The 19,091-nt window shown below is 43.1% G+C and overlaps 1 protein-coding gene across 1 annotated transcript in view; it reads left to right on the forward strand.

Moving 5' to 3' along the window:
• Positions 1-19,091, forward strand: part of MTMR12 (myotubularin related protein 12) — a 69,083-nt gene that overhangs the window by 27,008 nt on the left and 22,984 nt on the right. The window contains exons 2-7 of the mRNA XM_046671694.1: positions 2,452-2,512; positions 4,922-5,064; positions 6,428-6,500; positions 7,365-7,495; positions 8,765-8,858; positions 12,596-12,725. Of these exons, the coding sequence (XP_046527650.1) occupies positions 2,452-2,512; positions 4,922-5,064; positions 6,428-6,500; positions 7,365-7,495; positions 8,765-8,858; positions 12,596-12,725 (632 nt within the window). The remainder of the gene's footprint in view (positions 1-2,451; positions 2,513-4,921; positions 5,065-6,427; positions 6,501-7,364; positions 7,496-8,764; positions 8,859-12,595; positions 12,726-19,091) is intronic.

The following is a 19,091-nucleotide window of genomic DNA, read 5'->3' on the forward strand; positions in this document are numbered from 1 at the left end:
ACACTTGAGGCAGTGGATGCTAGTTCTGGCATTTTACTCTTTCTTGCCCATCTTACTCATGAGGTAGTGGCTATGACATTGGTTCCTAATCCTATGGCTCTGGATATACTGTACCTTGACATGTTGCGTGACATGATTCTGGTCATTTGTGGTTTCTTTATTGTTAATGCATTGACCTAAGTCAAAACTACCCTTGGTGGCAATCAGCAGAAACCCACTGTAGCTATTTGTGTTAACAAAGAGCTTTATTATAAACATACAGGTGTGATTCATGGAACTGTGGCTCAAAGGTGCGGCATGCGATTGGGCCTCACTAAAGCCTGGAAAGCCGTGGGAGTCTGGGCCATGGTTGTTTGTGTGTGTCCAGGGTTGGGCTTGCATCTCCACATATCCTCTTCATGTGTCTTACTCTCTGCAGAACAGCTTTCTCTGCTTCCCCGTATTTGTGGCCAAATCTACAAGTCTGTAGTTTAAGCAGCCAGCTTGATTAGCTTCTCTTAGCTCTTCTTCTAAATTATTAGGAGAGAGAAAATGACTAGCCCTTTGCGGAATTGCTGTCCTTTTCCCTGTGCGGTTGATGGGGAGGAGGTGGTTCACTCCAGGACGCTGGAGCAGCCGGGACCAGTTGTCTGGGGAAAGGCAGTTTGGAGTAGGACAGAATCCTAAAAGGTATCTCCTAATTGTTTTGTTTTTGGAATGTGAAAAAAGAATCCACTAACTATTGATGTAGGAAGTTTTGGATAGTATAAATTCTTCATCATCATCAGATGATCCTTCTGTGGACGTAACAGTAGGGTAGTCTTCTCCACTCTGGCTTCATGTTTGAACTGAATTCCAAGCACTAGTCAAGATGATCACTAGAGTTTTCTAACAGCTAATAGAATTTAATGAAGAGCTTTGCTCTCTCCTCAGAGAAAGATGATAGACCTGTCAAAAATAATTATACTTCAATTTAGTTCTTTGCCAATGACAGATGATGAAAATTCTCAGTGAGAATTTCTAAATTACCAAATACTCATATCGTTTATGTATGCAAGAATAGTCCCTCTTGCATCACCTAGAGCAATGAATGAGATTCATCTGGGGAGCTTTTTGCAAAACCAGAGGCCCAGCTGCCTCCCCTACACTGATTCCTCAGGCATGTGGTGGGGCCTCAGTGTCTGTAGAGGGAACAAGCTCCCCAAATGACCTGACACTCCCAAGATTGGGAAGCACTGCCTCAGAGGGACTTGGTTTATTGGCATCTCCTGGGATGGAAATTGTAGCCATCTCTAAAATAGACCATGCTCAAAATGGGTTCTCTGAAACAGCCTGGACTTTCTTCTTCAGCCTCAAAATGGGCTGTCTAATCTCTCCCTGCCTCAGCTCTTCCCACCTTTCTTTTCATCCTGTATTTTAGTCTGGATTAACAACTTCAGAAAACTCATACCACCCAGAGCCTTCTGCCAAAAAAACAAAACAAAACAAGAACCTTCCTATTTTATTTGTTGACAAAACTGGTTGTGTCTTGTAGAATTTTCCAGTCAGGATTTGACTGTTTGCGTCCCTGTGGTGTCATTTAACATGTTTCTCTGTCCAGTGTTTGTTATAAATTGGTAGATTAATATAGAAGTTCCAGCAGGTTGAGGTTAGATATTTTGGCAAGAATACCTCATTGATGATGTGGTAGATTGGGAGGCCCATCATGCCTCTCTTTTTGTGTTAACAGTCATTTCTGACTGTTGCTTTGGTTCGTTAATTCATTAAGGATTATGCTGATTATCTCTGAATATCCAATAAACACTGGACCCAACATGGAGGCACTTGAAGATATTTTCACTGACAGACAGTGACACACAAGCTGGCCTTGATTCCTTGTTAGAAGTGATTGTATCTCGTGGCGCTGTCTCGTGGGTTTGGATAGTTTAGGATGCGCAGTGTTCCCAGCTGTCTTTAGTGAGTCATGGTATGCCACAGCCGAGATGGATCAGTATTGACTTGATACATTCATATTTTCCTATTCTTACCTTTAAGCCCTTTACGTATGCCCATTTTTCTCTCAAAAGCCTTCTTTTGCTTTCAATTCTTGATTCTCCTTGGAAGAAGAGGGGAATCATTTTGTGGAATGTCTTCTGTTCTCTTTCTGACTCTGTGTTTGAGCTGCCTTACTTTGAGCTGCCGTGTGACATTTGTTCCTTTAGATAGGGAGTGCCCATCCCTGCCCCTTTGCTTGGGACTACTAATAGTTGTCAGTCCTAAGTAATTAGTTTAATACATTGAACTAATTTGTTGGAATTTTCTGTCTTCCTTTAGTTAAAAATACTTTTTAAGAAAGTAACTAGCTTGTCAAATAAACAAAAAACTCCTGAGGGTAAATGTTTTCTTAGTGTATATTCTGAAAGCATGGCTTTATGTTACTCATTTTGAGCCCTTAAACAAAGAAAAATCTTACCATTTGCTCTTCTCTTTCAGGAAATTCACACAAATGAAAAGGAAGTAACAGAGAAGGAAGTAACTCTTCACTTGTTGCCAGGTAACAGTCATGCTAGCATCCTACCTCATGTGCAGCTCAAAGCCAATGATAAATTATGTCATCCCTAGTATCACTATATATAAACTCCTTTGTTTTCTTCCAGACAGCATGTGACAGTAATGAGTTGGACAGAAATATCAAGGTCTTTAGTTCAGTAACCACACACCTGGGTCTGAGTATGACAACATCTGCAAAGAATTTTTCTTATTTTCCCCTCCCCCAAGCTGACAAAAATAAACCTGGGAAATTCTCACTTCTTTCACAAAGAAACGAGGCCTTTTTCAGGTTGCCTTTCTTGGCCCCATCCAGTATTCTGGTCCCCAGTCAGAAAAATCCTGGTCCCTCTCAGAACGCTACACTCAATACATGCTGGGGTTTACCAGCCCCGGGGCTGCCAGGCTCTGCTCTGCAGTCATCACCAAAGAGCCTGGATTGGCTGGATATTTTTGAGATGGAGGACAGGGACTCTGTAACTTCAGTCAAGTTTTGATCATGTCTGAATTCAGAAACAGAAACTACTTGGTGGCGTAGCCTCTCCATATATGGGATATCCTGGGAGCTGCGCATTCAATTCTTCTTCCACTTTCTTCTTTCCAATCTCAAACAGCTTTTTCTTCATAAGTTTTTAAGGGACGTTTTCCCAAAACAATGGTCTGCTTCTGGTACTTTTTGTTTTATTCTAGTTTATTGAGGGGATATGAATATGTGCAAGTTTCTGACTGATCCACATTATTTGGTAAATATATCAGAACCCTTTACTTTTTTTTAAATGTTTTTCAGCTTCAAAGGCTTTTTCCTATAATAATGGCCTAAACCTTAGTCCATACATCCTATTGTCTTTCCTTTTCTTGGGTTATAGTTCCTGAAATCAACTTTTATTTTTAGCTTAGTGTTTGGTACATTCGCCCATCCTCTGGATTACCTGATGGTCCCTTCTAGGTGTGCAGCTGTGAGCTCGTAGTTAACTTCTCTGAGCCCCAGTTTGCTAGACTGGATGGAGATCAAGATTCTGTCTGTACACATGAGTTGATAACTGGAGCAGCACGCCATGCTTGCACAGCCTCACCTGGGTGCTGGATTAGCCACTGCATGCCAATTTCCAGTCTCTAGTTCATGGCCATGGACTGAGACAGCTTGCCTGGTCGTGGGGAGACACTCACTATTGAAAGTTCTTTCACGCTGGGAGTTGAAAGCACAGAAGCCTTGCTCATGTATCATCCACCTTGGACTTAGCTGAGGCACTTTTTCTGGGACTATTTTAAACCCTAATGAGGCCTTGACTTCATTGTTTTCTTCAAGCTCTGTGCTCTCTCTAGAGGCTGACTTAGTGACTGAGCCATCTTCCAATATTTTCTTAGTAATTAACCCCTTGGAGGATGAAAAAAGATACCATAATATGTGTTCCTTGATAGTCTTAGTGTCTGAAGCTCTTCTTTGTTTTCATATTGAATTTTTAGCCAAAAAGTAAATTTAAAGACATTGAAGGAGACATCCAGAGGGAAATTCTGAGGGGGAGATGATTGTCTTTTGGAGGAGAAGAAAATTCCTTTTCTTTTTCGTTGTGAAGTATTTACACTTAGTTTTTCATTTCTCCCATATCCTTCTCTTTTCCTGCCCTCCCCCGACAGACCTCCAGCCCTCATGAGCCCCTCTGAATCCGGGGAGCAGAGAATGCTTACCTACCCCTCCATCCTAATCTTCTTGACTGTAAAGGGAAGTACTCTATCTCCAGGAAATATGGCTTCTCCTGTGAGCTGGGGGCCTGCAGATAGAGCAGGAAAGGTGGCACACTGGGAGGAAATTCTCTCAACTAAGAAAGACAGGAAACAGTTCTTTTCCCACAAACCTCTGACCTCCCTTTTCCTCCCATCCATGTCTGTGGAGCCAGAATGAGTGTGGTCATGCTGCAACTCTGCATCTGAGGAAGCTGCCTGGAAGCCCTGTGGCCAGGGAGACTCCCCGCTCTCTTCTAGCAATTCCACAGTGAGAAATGGCCCACTCTCACAGGAAAGTGCTTGAGATCTACATTCTAAAGCACACTAGTGAGCCTTTCTGGCTCTCATTTAGGGTATTGCTTCTGTGGAACATCTGTTTGCATCCGAGTAATGAAAACACTGTGATCTTCGCTTGCAAGTATAGCTGAGATCATTTCCACCTACATGGAAACTTCCATCACTCACAGTAAGAAGATAGAGAAATGCCTGTGTGAAGGTGTACCTGAGCCATTGCGATTTCAGTTATCAGTGGTCCCCACTCTGCTTCATCTTCTACGTTTTTCAACGCCTGCCATAGTGGGAAGTTCTGGAGTGCTGCACTGTATGGTCCGTTTGTCTTTGCGTAATTAGGGCTGGGGAAGCTTTTACTGTTTACACTGTATGTTCCATGAGGACTTGTTTTGCTTTCGATCAGGTGAACAGCTGCTTTGTGAAGCCAGCACAGTACTAAAGTATGTCCAGGAAGATTCCTGTCAGCGTGGCATCTATGGGAAACTTGTCTGCACAGACTTCAAGATTGCTTTCTTGGGTGATGACGAATCTGCTTTGGATAATGATGTATGTATGAGCTGCATTTGGCTGAGTTTTGGGGAAGCAGTGCAAATGCAGACCCTTTATCTTTTTCCCAGCTTCTCAATGACTTCCCCCTCAATACACAGAAACACAAAGGACAGAAGTCCTCACCACTAGGCCTCTCTCTATCCTATGGGGTTTCTCCATTGGGAGGACTGTTCTAAAGTTTCCCACCTGTGCCTCATGTCAGGTTGGCTTGTGTTTGATTTTATAGGTTGACACCAACTTTTTCTTAATTTCTTCTGTATTTCAGCACAGTATATCGCTCCTTGGAATTACATCTCCCCAAATAGACTAGTTCCCCCTGTTGTCTCTATACTAAACTCTTTCTCAAATTCAGGAAGTGAATTTAGTTATGAAACCGATGCTGAATGCAGCACTTGAATTTGGGTTTACTTTATGTTTATGTACTCTGCGTGGAGTAGCAGTGTCCCTGTGAGACTTGTCCCTGCTTCTGAAGAACGAGCAGTGGAGCGAGGAGAGAACGGCCCACCCCACTCGGAGAGCACTGTGCCTTCGTGGAAACCCGGCCGTCCTGGCCGCCCTCACTTCTTAAACAGCAGCCCCACTGCTGTCTTACAGGGTGGTCTCCTGTGCCGCTGTCCTCTGGAACGGCTTGGTCCTGTATAAAGACACTGTTTACAGAAACTCGAACCTCCCGGTGTTTTCTCCTAAAGCTGGCTTCACTGTCACTCACCTGTTTGCATGTGTGTGGAGAAATCTTAGCCTGCATGCCACTTCCCAGCACCTCTCAAAGTGATCATGTGTGGCATGGCAGGCTTGCCTGGGAGCAGCCCAGGAGTGGCATGTTTGAAAAACAAGTGCTCACCAGCATTTCTCACACGCTCCATCGTCCCTTTCCTAGGGAGGTGGCTATATTTCCCTGGGGTTTTTTTGTGTTTTTTTGTTTTTAAGGTGTACACTCTTTATTTTTTTTCCAGTTTTATTGAGATATAATTGACATATTGCATTAGTTTAAGGTATACAACATAATGATTTGATATGTGTGCATATTTTGAAATGATTACCACAATAAGTTTAGTTAACATCCATCACCCCACATAGTTAGAAAAGTTATTCTTTGATGAGAACTTTTGAGATCTACTCTCTTAGCAGCTTTCAAATATACAGTACAGTGTTGTTAACTGTAGTCGCCCTGCTGTACATTACATCCCCAGGACTTAATCTTATAACCAGAAGTTTGTACCTTTGACTGACTCCCTTCACCCATCCCCCCCATCCCCCCACCATTTCCCTTAATGTGCAAGTGGAGAATGATGATTTGCTCTGCCTATAAATGTCTAGTGCATAGAAATGAGTCACAGTTGTTTCCTTTTGAATCTTTTAGGAAACCCAGTTTAAGAATAAGGTTATAGGAGAAAACGACATTACACTCCACTGTGTTGATCAGATTTATGGAGGTAAGTGTCTGTTTTTCCCTGGGGTGTTGCCAGCCTTTGAAAGTATAGCTGATAATGATAATGTTTTTTTGGTCCTTTATACTTTACTGAAATTTCTTCACATATTTATCCTGTTTAAATCAGTTTTATGGATGATAAAGTTGAGATGTGAAGTGGCTTATTTGAGGTCACTGAGCTGGAGGAGCTTGGACTTGAACTTGGAACCTGTTTTTTCTAATGCTCCACGATGCCTTTATGTGCTAGATGTTGGTCATACTTTTTGCTATCAGTGTTAGCTGTGTGGGTTTTACTTTAAAGGCGAGTCTGAAAAGGGTCTGTTGTACTGCACTTGGATGTCTTTTCTGCTTCCTAAACAAGCCTCTCTCTGCTCCACTTCTCCATTTTTGAGGTCAGGGCTTTTTCAGAAATCATTCAGTAGCCATTTACGATGTTCCCAACACCAGTAGGTGCTGCGTGGTCCAAACTCTGGGACAGGGAGGAAGGTGTCAGGATGGGCCCTAGCCATAAACCCAGGAGTTGACTGTCCCCAAAGCACGTCACTGGTGATCTCCCTTCCACCTTTCTAACCCCAGCTTTCGGAGCTGGGTTTTCTGCACATCAGTGGAGTCCGTTGTGCCATCAGTGGCCTGTCCATTTTGGTCTTGTGCTTACCCCGGAGGAATGAAGAACCCTGACTGTTTTCAGAGAGCCAGGGCCCCTGCTGAGTGGGACTCAACCACTTGGTGCTGACAGTACCTAGAAGGTAGCACCTTTCCTCTCACTTCTGAGAGGCGTCTAAGAAGTTAATGTCTACCTTGTTTCTTTAATGTTAGCTTGTTGCCTTATAACATGATTTCCCTTCTTGATTTCATCATTGATGTCTAGTGTTTGATGAGAAAAAAAAAACTCTATTTGGACAACTGAAGAAATACCCTGAGAAACTCATCATCCACTGCAAGGACCTCCGGGTATTCCACTTTTGTCTGAGGTACACAAAAGAAGAGGAAGTCAAAAGGGTAACTAGTTGCCTGTGTTTTCAGGTTTTATTTCCCGTCAGATTTTCCCTTCTAACTCTAGTTTTTGCTTACATTGCATGAAGGTTGAGGGGCACTTTTTACTCTGTAAAGTTGAATCTGACTATAATCTCATATGCTTTGATTAGAATTGAGAGATAATTTGGTAAACATGACTGCATTATCTTGGCACATACTACCTTCAGCCCTTTACTTCATAGCATTTTTATTCCTGAAGCCTCTACAGGGTGGGAGGTGGTAAACCAGCATCAGGACGCGGTCGGGAAAGGGAAGGACGGAGCAGCTGGAAGCACCCTCTTCCCCAGCCTGCAACAGCCTTCTCGAAAGGCAGTAGCAGGGACCCCCTGGTGGAATGAATGGGTTTCCCTCTGGGAGGTAGTGGCTGCGTGTGGAAGGAGGAGGAGGTACGTGGGTCATGTGGGCAAAGCCGAATCACCAAAGGAGCCTGTGCTTTTGGACATTTAGTAAACTTAGTCTGGTTGCCACAGCAAATTGAGGTGTATCACTGGGTGAGCTGGTTATAGTGGTCTCTCTAATGAAGATATTGAAGGTCTCAAAGTTGCCACTGTCATGGTGATGAATACATCAGGGGAAAGCCAGGGAGAGGCTAGTTCCTCTGTTGTCCTTGGCTGCAGTGAGTTATGCATACTTTATAGGTAACCCCTTCATTTTCTTCCAGGTGGTGTGGCCGTTCAGTTAGAATAATAAACACGATTCCAGTATCTATTCTGAGCAGAAAAGGAGCAGTGTAGATATGGAAAATTCCCTGAGAAGCCAGAAACTTTCATTTTGAATGATGATTTTAGTCATCTCTGCAAACATACTTTTGTTTGAAACATCGCACAAAAAGCGTGGTGGATTGATTTCTTTACCTTATCTTCTAGAAGATCCTAAAGGCTGCAACAAGTAGATCAGAATAGCAATGAGTCTTGGTTATTATCTCACATCAGCTGTATGTCTTTGACATGTCAGATTTTTAGGGTATCTGAATATGGCGCTAAGTTTTCTTAGCACTTCGTTTTTAGGAAGTTAGACTGTGTTTTAAAAATTTCCCTAGAAGTTCAAAGCTTTTAGAAAACCTGACAAAATAGTTAGCATTCTGTTTGTTTAGCATTATTCCAAGAGATGAAGTCATGGATACAGACCTTGGTGAGAGTTAGCATGACTGAAAACCTAGACACCTTGGTTCTTGTCTCTCTCAGTGTTATCTGCCAAAAGCCTGACTATATACATTGCTTGGTTCTTTTCCAGATTGTGAGTGGCATCATTCATCACACCCAGGCCCCTAAACTGCTGAAACGACTGTTCCTGTTTTCCTATGCAGCCGCAGCACGGAACAGCACGGGTAAGTGTCGCTGGGTTTTAATTTGTGGGGAGGCAGGACCCTTTCAATTCCTACCTGAAACTAGTGGAAGAAAACCCAGCCATGAGTTTTGTTTTTCCTCTTCTCAAACAATTGGTGACCTCTTGCTTGGGTGACTCAAGTTTCCTTTAAAAAAAGTTTCTATTTTTTTTCCTGTGATCTTTGTTGCTTTAACTTATCTTTTAGGTTGTTCACTTTTTGTGAGGGATTATTTGTTTTTTATGAAAGAGAAAATCAATATATTGTAACTGGGAATGTGAGTCTATAAAGAAACGAAATTGAGACAAGTTTACAACAACCCTACTGGGGCCGGCCCAGTAGCATAGTGGTTAAGTTCTTGTGCTTGGCTTTGGCAGCCTGGGTTCACAGGTTTGGATCCCAGGTGTGGACCTATACACTGCTCTTCAAGCCATGCTGTAGCAGCATCCCACATACAAAATAGAGGAAGATTGGCATGGATGTTAGCTCAGGGTTAATCTTCCTCACCAAAAAAAAAAAAAAAAATATATATATATATATACACACACACACACACACACTTTTTTGTATATATATTTTATATACAGGTTATTTTATGAAATAACCTGATTGTCCTGGGTTCTTTTTCTACTTTAATATACTTGATTTCATTTCATAAGACTCTAGAAAATAAGACTCTTGCATTCTAGAAAGTTTTTAAGAAACCAGAATGTACTTTACAACAGATATTTTGGGGGAAATGAAACAGTTGTACATAAGAGAGCACATCAAAAACCCAGTTTGGTTAGAAAACTTGAGATTCCAAATGTTTTCTCTTTAGTTCACTGAAGGAGAGCAGTCTTTAAGTAAGAAACTTCAGTCATCTGAATTAGCCGTTAAAAATGCGTAGCGCTGTGCAGTGTTTCCACAGATGTCCGTCTTCCTTCTCTAGACCGCTCCCCTCCGTCTGTTCACTTGCTCTGCCCATTACTGTTCACAGGAAGTTGATGTTTTGTGATCCTGTGTGCCATGTGCTTTTCGTCAGGGAAGCGGCGTGTTAATTTTAACGTCATAGATCAGACTTTCTGTAGTGCAGAGATGCTTTCTCACTAACTGCTCATTTGGGAAACGTTTATCTAATGGTTGCTATGGGTCAAGCAGTGTGGGGATATGGAGCTGAACAGTACTGAATCCTTGCGCTCTAAGAGCATCAAGTCAACAGGCGGCTGAGCAGTGTATCCTCTGGTGGAAGGGGCCATGAGGACAGAAGCAGGAAGTCTCCGACCCCACTGAGGGAGGGAGGGCAGTCAGAGGGCCGAGGCTATGCCTGAGCTGATAGTGGAGGGTGTGGGAGTGTCTCTTATGCCCAGAGGAGTATTTTAGGTAGAGGATTGGCATGTGCAGAGTAGATATCTGGGAGAGCAGGTTACGTTTTGGGAACTATGGTGGTTTAGTAGAAAAGGTATGAGTTTCGAGGTCTGTCCCACCTGAGTTCAAATCCTTGCTCAGCTGCTTAGTAGCTGTGTGATCCTAGGGATGGCACTTAACCCTTGGGCCTCTGTGTCTCATTTTAAAAACAGCAGTGTTCATACTTCCCTTGAAGTGTTGTAAAGATTGTAGATTGTTAAATGCATGGCACGTTGGGTACAGTTGTTAAGTGAGGGTTGGGAGTATAACTACGTATTATTCAGGACAGATTATGTTCAGAGAATTAGATTGACGTAAATAGTATGACTATTAGGCTGAACGTAAAATGTGTTACTTAATTCAGTAAGTTCATCTTTGTGAATGACAGATCTTTTCACTGTCGATGTGTGTCCAACTGCTAATTAACTGGGTCCTACCTTACAACAGCTTGTTGCAATGAAAGATACACAAAATATGACTTCTTTGTTGATTACTATAGTTTATATAAACTTTTACTGGTTTACGTTTGAAAAATCATACTCAATTTTAGGAGTTCTGCCTCTTCCTCATATCCTGATTCTTGGTCTGGACCCAGCGTAGGACAGTCTCTCGGCTCGCCAACATATGTTGATCTCTGTGCGGAAACTCTTACCTTGATCCACACTGGCAGTTTCATTACCTATGGTGGCTTTTTGTGCCAGAAGGCTCAGGATATGTTCCATCTCTTTTATTCTAGTATGATTCCATCCTTCTTTTCTCCTCCTTCCAACCTCCATTTTTTTTTAGAAGTAAACGTTACAACTGGTAGATGTGAATTGACTGATTAGCTTATTCACTGAGTAAGGATTTGTAGAGGTGGGTGCTTTGCAATCTGAACATCTTTAATTATTCTCAGGCTTAATATTTACAGATGTGCTTTAGATGAAAGGTCTTAAATGCTTATAACATGGGATTTTAGGGAAGGACCTATCTATATTGCTAGGAAAATGACCTACTATGCTTGAATTGGAGTATTATTATTTATGTCCATGGGGAATTTTTTTTTTGCATTTATTACCTTATGGAAATTTCCTTGAATTCAAGCTCTGCCATTGCCTAGCTCTGTGACCTTGGGCAAGTTACTTGACCTTTCTGTGCCACATCTGTAAAATGGAGGAAATAGTATTACCTACCCGATACGGTAGTGAGAATTGAGTTAATAAAGGTAGTATGTTCAGAACAGTGCCTGGCACACATAAGCTTAACTACTGTTTTTATCATTATTCTTATTATCATCCTTTTAACAATGATCTGATTTTATTAAAAGGAGCAGGTGGGAGTTTTATCAGATTTTATTTTTCCCAGAAGGCTTGTGTTTTTAAGATATGCAAGGGGTTGAGCTAACTGATTTGTGTGAATTTCCAAGACTATTGTGGTGCGTGTCACCCCCAGCAAGCAATGCTGTGGCTCAGGAGAGGAGCAAGGACACATCTGCCAGGCTGGAGAGCAGTGTACCTGGGCATCTCCTGGCAGGTAGTAGCAGGGCATGGCTAGGGTCATAGTACCTGTCAGCGTGACATGGCCATCAGTTGGCAGGCCCTGGCCTTCGCTGTGGCTGTCTGATTTGTTCATGGCCTTTAGTAACCAGGTGTCACACTGGAGAGTCCTCCTGCTGGCAGTGCATCTTCCACTTGAAGGAGGATTTACATTCAGGAGTCTGACATGCTATTCAAATACGTTTGCCATCCTATGCACACACTGGTAAGGCTAAAAATATTTTATTATTTTAGCATTTGTACCAGCCCTGTCTTTTAGTACTTCACAGGATCTTTTTATGTTATATAAATTATCTCATGGTCAGATGACTGAAAGTGAAGCTATAAATTACTTTTGCAAGGAATGGAACAAGAACAACTTCTTTTCTCCAGTATAAAAAGACAGAGCTTTGGTTGTAATTTTGGATTAATGACCAAAAAATAAAGAAAGAAAAAGGTTAGGACTAAGCAGTGAATTCATTCTGCTTGGATAAAAATGGGCTTAGTATGGGGCTGGCCCCGTGGCCAAGTGGTTAAGTTCACGCACTCCGCTTTGGCGGCCCAGGGTTTCGCTGGTTCAGATCCTGGGCTCGGACATGGCACTTCTCATCAAGCCATGCTGAGGTGGCATCCCATATGCCACAACTAGAAGGACCCACAACTAAAAATACACAGCTATGTACCGGGGGGCTTTAGGGAGAAAAAGGGGAAAATAAAATCTTTTTTTAAAAAAAAGGGCTTAGTGGAGGAAATTTGGGCCTGAGGATCCACTCTCACATCATTAAAATACCGGTGCTTCAGGACAAGATTTTATTGTCTTTTTAAATTTTGTTTTGTTAGCCACCGATCCCAAGAACCACACCGTGATGTTTGAAACACTTCAGGACTGGTGCTGGGAACTGGAGCGGACCAAGGGCAACATGAAGTACAAGGCAGTGAGGGTCAATGAAGGCTATCGAGTCAGTGAAAGGTAAGCCTTCAGGGCTGGGCTTTTCTTAACAGCTTTATTGAGATTTCATTCACATGCCATACAGTTCACCTATTTGAAGAATATAGTGTTTTTAGTATAGTCACAGGGTTGTGCACCCATCACCATAGTCAATTTTAGAACATTTTCATCATCCCAAGAAGAAACCCCATACCCCCCCTTAGTAGTCACTCCCCAGGTGCCCCCTACTCCTCCAGCCCTAGGCAAGCTCTAATCTACTTCTATCTCTATAGATTTGCCTAATTCTAGGCATTTCATATAAATGGAATCATATAACATGTGGTCTTTATGCCAGCCTTCTTTCACGTAGCGTAATGTATCAAAGCTCATCTATTTTCTAGGATATATCAGAATTTCCTTGTTTTCTTTTGGTGAGGAAGATTGGCCCTCAGCTAACACCTGTTACCAATCTTCCTCTTTTTGCTTGAGGAAGAGTAGCCCTGAGCTAATACCTGTGCCCATTTTCCTCTATTTTTTGTATGTGGGTCGCTGCCAAAGCATGGCTTGATGAATGATGTAGGTCCATGCCTGGGATCCAAACTGGCAAACCTGGGCCACCGAAACAGAGCACATGAACTTAACCACTACGCCAGCAGGCCAGCCCCCAGAATTTCATTTTTTAATTATTACTGAATAATATTCCATGATATGGATATACCAGATTTTATTTATTCATCAGTTGATGAACATTTGGGTTGTTTTCACTTTTCAGCTGTTATGAATGACGCTACTATGAAGATCTGTGTACAGGGTTTTGTGCTGATGCATGTTTTCGTTTCTCTTGGGTCTCTACCTCGGAGTGGAATTGCTAGGTCATAGGTCATATAGTAAGTCTGCATTTAACCTTTTAAGGAACTGCCAGACTGTTTTCCACAGCAACTGCACCATTTTCCTTTCCCATCAGCAGTATGAGTGTTCCACTTTCTCCACATCGATACTCTGCTTTTTAAAGAAACCCTTGAAGCGTTCCTTAAAACATTCAAAAGTGAATTTGAGTCTTTTTCACCCCATTATTGTATCTGTAATCTAAGTGTAAAACTCTTAGAGGCATTTCTGAATTTATATTATGTATTTGCTTTCCTTTTATCGAGCACTTCATTTATTCATTCAATAAAATTTTTTGAGTGCCCACGTGTGCTAGGCAGCATCCCAGCTGCTAGAGATGCAGCAGAAACAGAGAGCCCGGAAATGCCTGCCCTCCTGGAGCTGCTTTCTCAAGGGAGGAAAACGACGATAGGCTAATGACTCATTGTGTGTATTAAAAAGTAATCTGGGGCTGCCCCGGGGCTGCCCCATGGCCAAGTGGTTAAGTTCCTGTGCTCTGCTCTTGTGACCCAGTGTTTCACCGGTTCGGACCCTGGGTGTGTACTTGGCACCACTCATCAGGCCATGCTGTGGCTGCATCCCACATGCTACAACTGGAAGGACCCACAGCTGAAATATACAACGATGTACTGGAGGGATTTGGGAAGAAAAAGCAGGAGGAAAAAAAAGAAGTTTGGCAACAGTTATTAGCTCAGGTGCCAATCTTAAAAAAAAATTTTAAAGTGAAAAATAAATAAAAGGTAATTAGTGCTATGGAGAAAAACAGATCAGGCAAGGGGTTAGGAAGTGCTGGAGGTGTTGGTGGGAGGGTTGGTCGGGCAGAGGGAACAGTAGGAACAAAGGCCCTGAGGTGGAATCTTGTCTGGCTTGCATGAGGAACAGCAAGGAGCCCAGGTGCTGGAGAGGAACCAGCAAGGGATGGAGCCATAGGAGTGAGGTCAGGGCAGAGAGGGGCGCTGGGGGTGCCAGGTCAGGAGGCTTTCCCAAGAACCTCTACTGCAATGAGGAGAAGTCTGAGCAGAGGCGTGATGTTCTCTGACCTACATTTTTAAAGGATGACTCTGCATAATCCTCGTTTAGAAACTTGAATCGTATCATTTTGAAACATACTCCACAATACCTACCAACAGTTTCATAAACTTGTATTTTCATGGAGCACTTTGTTTTCATGATTCTGATGGACCTCTTCAGATCAATTTTGGTTTTGATCACTCTCAAACATTTATAAGGTTAGCCTTCCTGTCACAGCGTAAACTGGGGTGACTGGGGAGCGGCCTGCGGGCAAGTGTCTGTATGACACTCCCCCCCGCCCCCTCCCCTCTTTAGAGCCACAAAGCTTGAAAAGGAAAAGCTAGCTCTTGCTCAGAAAGAGGTTAGAAACCCCCGCTCCTAGGAGGGAAAATTTTGTAATGTGATATTGATACTGATAGAAGGCATTCCCATTCCCAGAATTGCTTTTAAAAAAATCCTGCCACATACCAGTTGAATTCATTGGTATTTGCGTAGATGTCAGCACATCAATAATGAACCCAGTAGAGAAGGCAGGAGGGAAGCTTTTAATTAGTGGTCAGTGGAGAGAATGGAGCTGTAGCAAGATTTTGGTGCTCAGCGTGCTCAGTGCAGATGCACTCCCCTTGGACTGCCCCAGCCATGCACTCCCCATTCCTGCCTTTCTGTCACGTGGAGCTGATAGGGAAAAGCCGTGCTTTGTTTCTCACCTGGACCACTGTGGTGGCTGCCTGCGTGGACTCTCCTATCTCTCTGTTTCCCAGCTTGCACTCTGTGTAGCCAGCCGGGCGAGCATCTCCAGTGTGCATCTGATCATCTTATCCCCTGCTTCAGTGGCTCGCCGCTGTTCTTGGTCTATATATAGGCAATGCTCTTAACGAGTGCTATAGGGCCCTCTGTGGTTTGACTCCTGCCTGATTCTCTGACTGTGTATACCTCTCTCACCATACCGCACCCTACCATAGACCTTGCCTGTACTGTCTCCTGTCTGGAATGCTCCTTTTACTTCTAGCTACACAAGTGTAGTTACCTCCACTTCATCTGTCAGATCGTAACTCAGGTGTCACTTTCTTAGGGAGCCTTCCCAGGACTAGGTCAGGTCTCCTTGTGAGAGCTTTCATTGCACACCGCAGGCCTGTCCTGACAGTACGTCCTGTGGTTGTGAGCTTATTTTTATCTGTCACCATTTGGTTAATGCTTGTTTCTGCAACCTGTCAACTCTGGGGAATCAGGGATACTGTTTTGCTCATCATTATATCCTCAGAGCCAAGTACAGTGCCTGGTTTGTAAGAGGTGTTCAGTAAATAGGAGACTGACTGAATGAATGAATGAAAGCCCCTGTAGCTATGCGGGGCTTCAGTCAGTTTGGATAAGAATAAGAAACTGAGTGTCCTCTCCACCTTCTCCCAAGGTCAGAGCTGGCTCTTGCAGTCCCAGAGCCTGTGCTTTCAGAAAAGCCTTTCTCTCATCCCACCTCCCTGTGAAGGTATCAGAAGGTCCAGAACCCTGTGGGGTGTCTATAACACAGAGGGAACCTATGACCTGGCTGACGCTGCCACAGGAAGACGCTGCTACTCTAATGTTGTCACTCTGGGGGTTCCTGCGCCCTAAGTAGGGCTGTGCCTGAGTGGATCATACAACTTGTCTTGAGTAAAGTTGTCCCATATTTGGAGAGGCTGTTTACTTTGGATTCGAAACTCATCCTAATGAGTAAAATGAGTGCTTTCCAAGGAGGGGGGAGGGTTCGTTGCTTGTAGACACCAGAGTCTCATGGCAGAGGCTCCATAGAACCACCTCAAGTTCATTGAGATGGGAGGGACAACTCAGACTCCCCTCACTGGTGTGCAGCTATCCATCTCTGCGCAACCTCCTTTCCTGAGTGACTGCATGATACGTATGCTAATGTACTTGGTTCTGACATTTTTTTTTTTCCCCTTCAGTAAAAGACTATAAGAGAAAATTAATTGGTTAACCAACGTAAAATATTCAACCTCACCAGTAGGGGAAGACATGCAAATTTTTTAAACCAATGTGGCTCCATCCCAGCCTTGTAGAATGAGCCTCTGGGGAAGGAGCTGAGAATCTGGTTTAAACAAACCCATGGGGACTCGGCTGTACTATCTGAGAAACAGTGGTCTATTTGTAAATTGCCATCTGGAACAGTGCTGCTCACAGTCTATGTGCAGTTAGGTCATCTGGGAGGTTTGTTAAAATGCAGATTCTGATTCTGTAGGTCTGGGGTCTGTCTGGAGAATCTGCGTTCCTTAAAGCATCCAGGTGATACTGCTGCATACTTTGAGTAGGAGGGTCCCTTATTTTTTTATTTTTTTTTTTAAAGATTGGCACCTGAGCTAACAACTGTTGCCAATCTTTCTCTTTTTTTCTGCTCTTTCTCCCCAAATCCCCCCAGTACGCACCTGTATATTTTAGTTGTGGGTCCTTCCAGTTGTGGCATGTGGGACACTGCCTCAACATGGCCTGACGAGCAGTGCCATGTCCATGCCCGGGATCTGAACCAGCAAAACCCTGGGCTGCCCAAGTGGAGCACACGAACTTAACCGCTTAACCACTCGGCCACAGGGCTGGCCCCCAGCAGGGTCTTTTAGAACCACAGCTTTCATCCTGATGGCACACCTGGAAAGCTTTTAAGCTTCTGATATTAAATCGTTCTGGGTTGGAGCCTGGACATTGGGAGTTTTTTAATCTTCCCGTATGATTTTAATGGACCACCTGAGTTTGAGAGCCATGGGTCTGTGAAGAGGTTTTTACTTCAGCAACAACACCTGAAGAAGGGATGCCTTTCTGCCCACCCACTCAAGTAGACGTAGAAGAAAATATTCCAAGTGCTTCACAACCTCAGAAGCCAAGTAATTCTTCCAGGGTTTGATAGTTTGAGGTATCTTAGCCTTGACCAGTGGTTCCCAAACCTGGTTTTACATCACAATATCATGGGGGCTTTTTTCTTAATTACTTTTTAGGTTGTTTTAATGGAAAATTTCAAGCAATGTAAAAGAAGAGAATATGAATTTCCTTTTACCTATCACCCAGTTTCAACAGTTATTAACTCATAGCTACTCCTGTTTTCTCTATGCCTCCACCTGCTCCCCCACTCCTCTGGATTATTTTGAAATAAACCCCAGAGCTCATCAAATTTCATTCATAAATATTTCAGTGCCCATCTCTAAGAATTAAGGACTCCTTTTTTTAAAGATTGGCACCTGAGCTAACATCTCTTGCCAATCTTTTTTTCTTCCTCCTCCTCTTCTCCCCATAGTGCCCCAGTACGTAGTTGTATATTCTAGTTGTAGGTCTTTCTGGTTGTGCGATGTGGGATGCTGCCTCAGCATGGCTTGATGAGCAGTGCTAGGTCTGCACTCAGGATCTGAAATGGTGAAATCCTGGGCTGCTGAAGCAGAGCGTGTGAACTTAACTGCTGAGCCATGGGGCCAGCCCCAAGGACTATTTTTATAAATATAGCCATAAAACCATTATCATGCCTTTCAAATTTAACATTAACCCCTTAATATCACTCACCATGGTGGTCTAGTGGTTAAGATTTGGTGCTGTCACCACTGTGGCCCGGATTCATTTCCTGGTCAGGAAACCACACCACCTGCCTGTTGGTTGTCATACTGTGGTGACTGCGTGTTGCTGTGATGCTGAGAGCTATGCCACCAGTATTTCAAATACCAGCAGCATCACCCATGGTGGACAGGTTTCAACGGAGCTTCTGGACTAAGGCAGACTAGAAGGAAGGACCTGGCCACCTACTGCTATAGAAAATGGCCATGAAAACCCTGTGAATAGCAGCAGAGCATTGTCTGATACAGTACTGGAAGGTGAGAGGGTGGCACAAAAAGACTGAGCAGGTGCTCTGCCGTCACAGCGTTGCTAGGAGTCATAATCAATGACATTAACAACATCATTCAGTCCCCAGTGAGTATTCAAATTTTCCCCATTGTTTTATAAATTTTTTAATTAATTTATCTTTCATCTTTTTATCTGTTGTATTATTAATAAAGATTCAGTGAGATTGGTATCTTGCGATTGGTTGATAGGTTTCTGAAGTCTCTTAATGTATAGATTCTCATAGAATCATCTTTTTCTTGCAATTTATTTGAAGAAACCAGGCCATTTTTTGATAGTTTCCCATAGTCTGGGTTTTGATGATCACATCTCCATGATGAGGTTTAAAATGTTGCTTCATCCCCCTTGAATTGATTAGATCTAACAGCTTGATCACAGTCAAATTCTGATCTCTTCCATTCAGGAAATCCATCTTTCCCATGCATGAGCTAATACTTAAGAGATTTACTTCAAACATGCAGCATGCATCCAAACACCATCTGCTTATTTTCCATCATAGTTCTTACACCATAGGCACCTTCTTATTTCTCATGAGCCTTTATTTCGAGCTTTTGGAGAGAAAGATGTTTACAGCTCCACAGTGGTAGAACTAAGGTGGCCTTATTAATAAAACCTGCTTCTGCTAATTAGAGGAAGAGATGGTGTCCC

This window comes from Equus quagga, chromosome 9 (genome assembly GCF_021613505.1).
Source record: "Equus quagga isolate Etosha38 chromosome 9, UCLA_HA_Equagga_1.0, whole genome shotgun sequence".
Classification (NCBI taxonomy): Eukaryota; Metazoa; Chordata; class Mammalia; order Perissodactyla; family Equidae; genus Equus; species Equus quagga.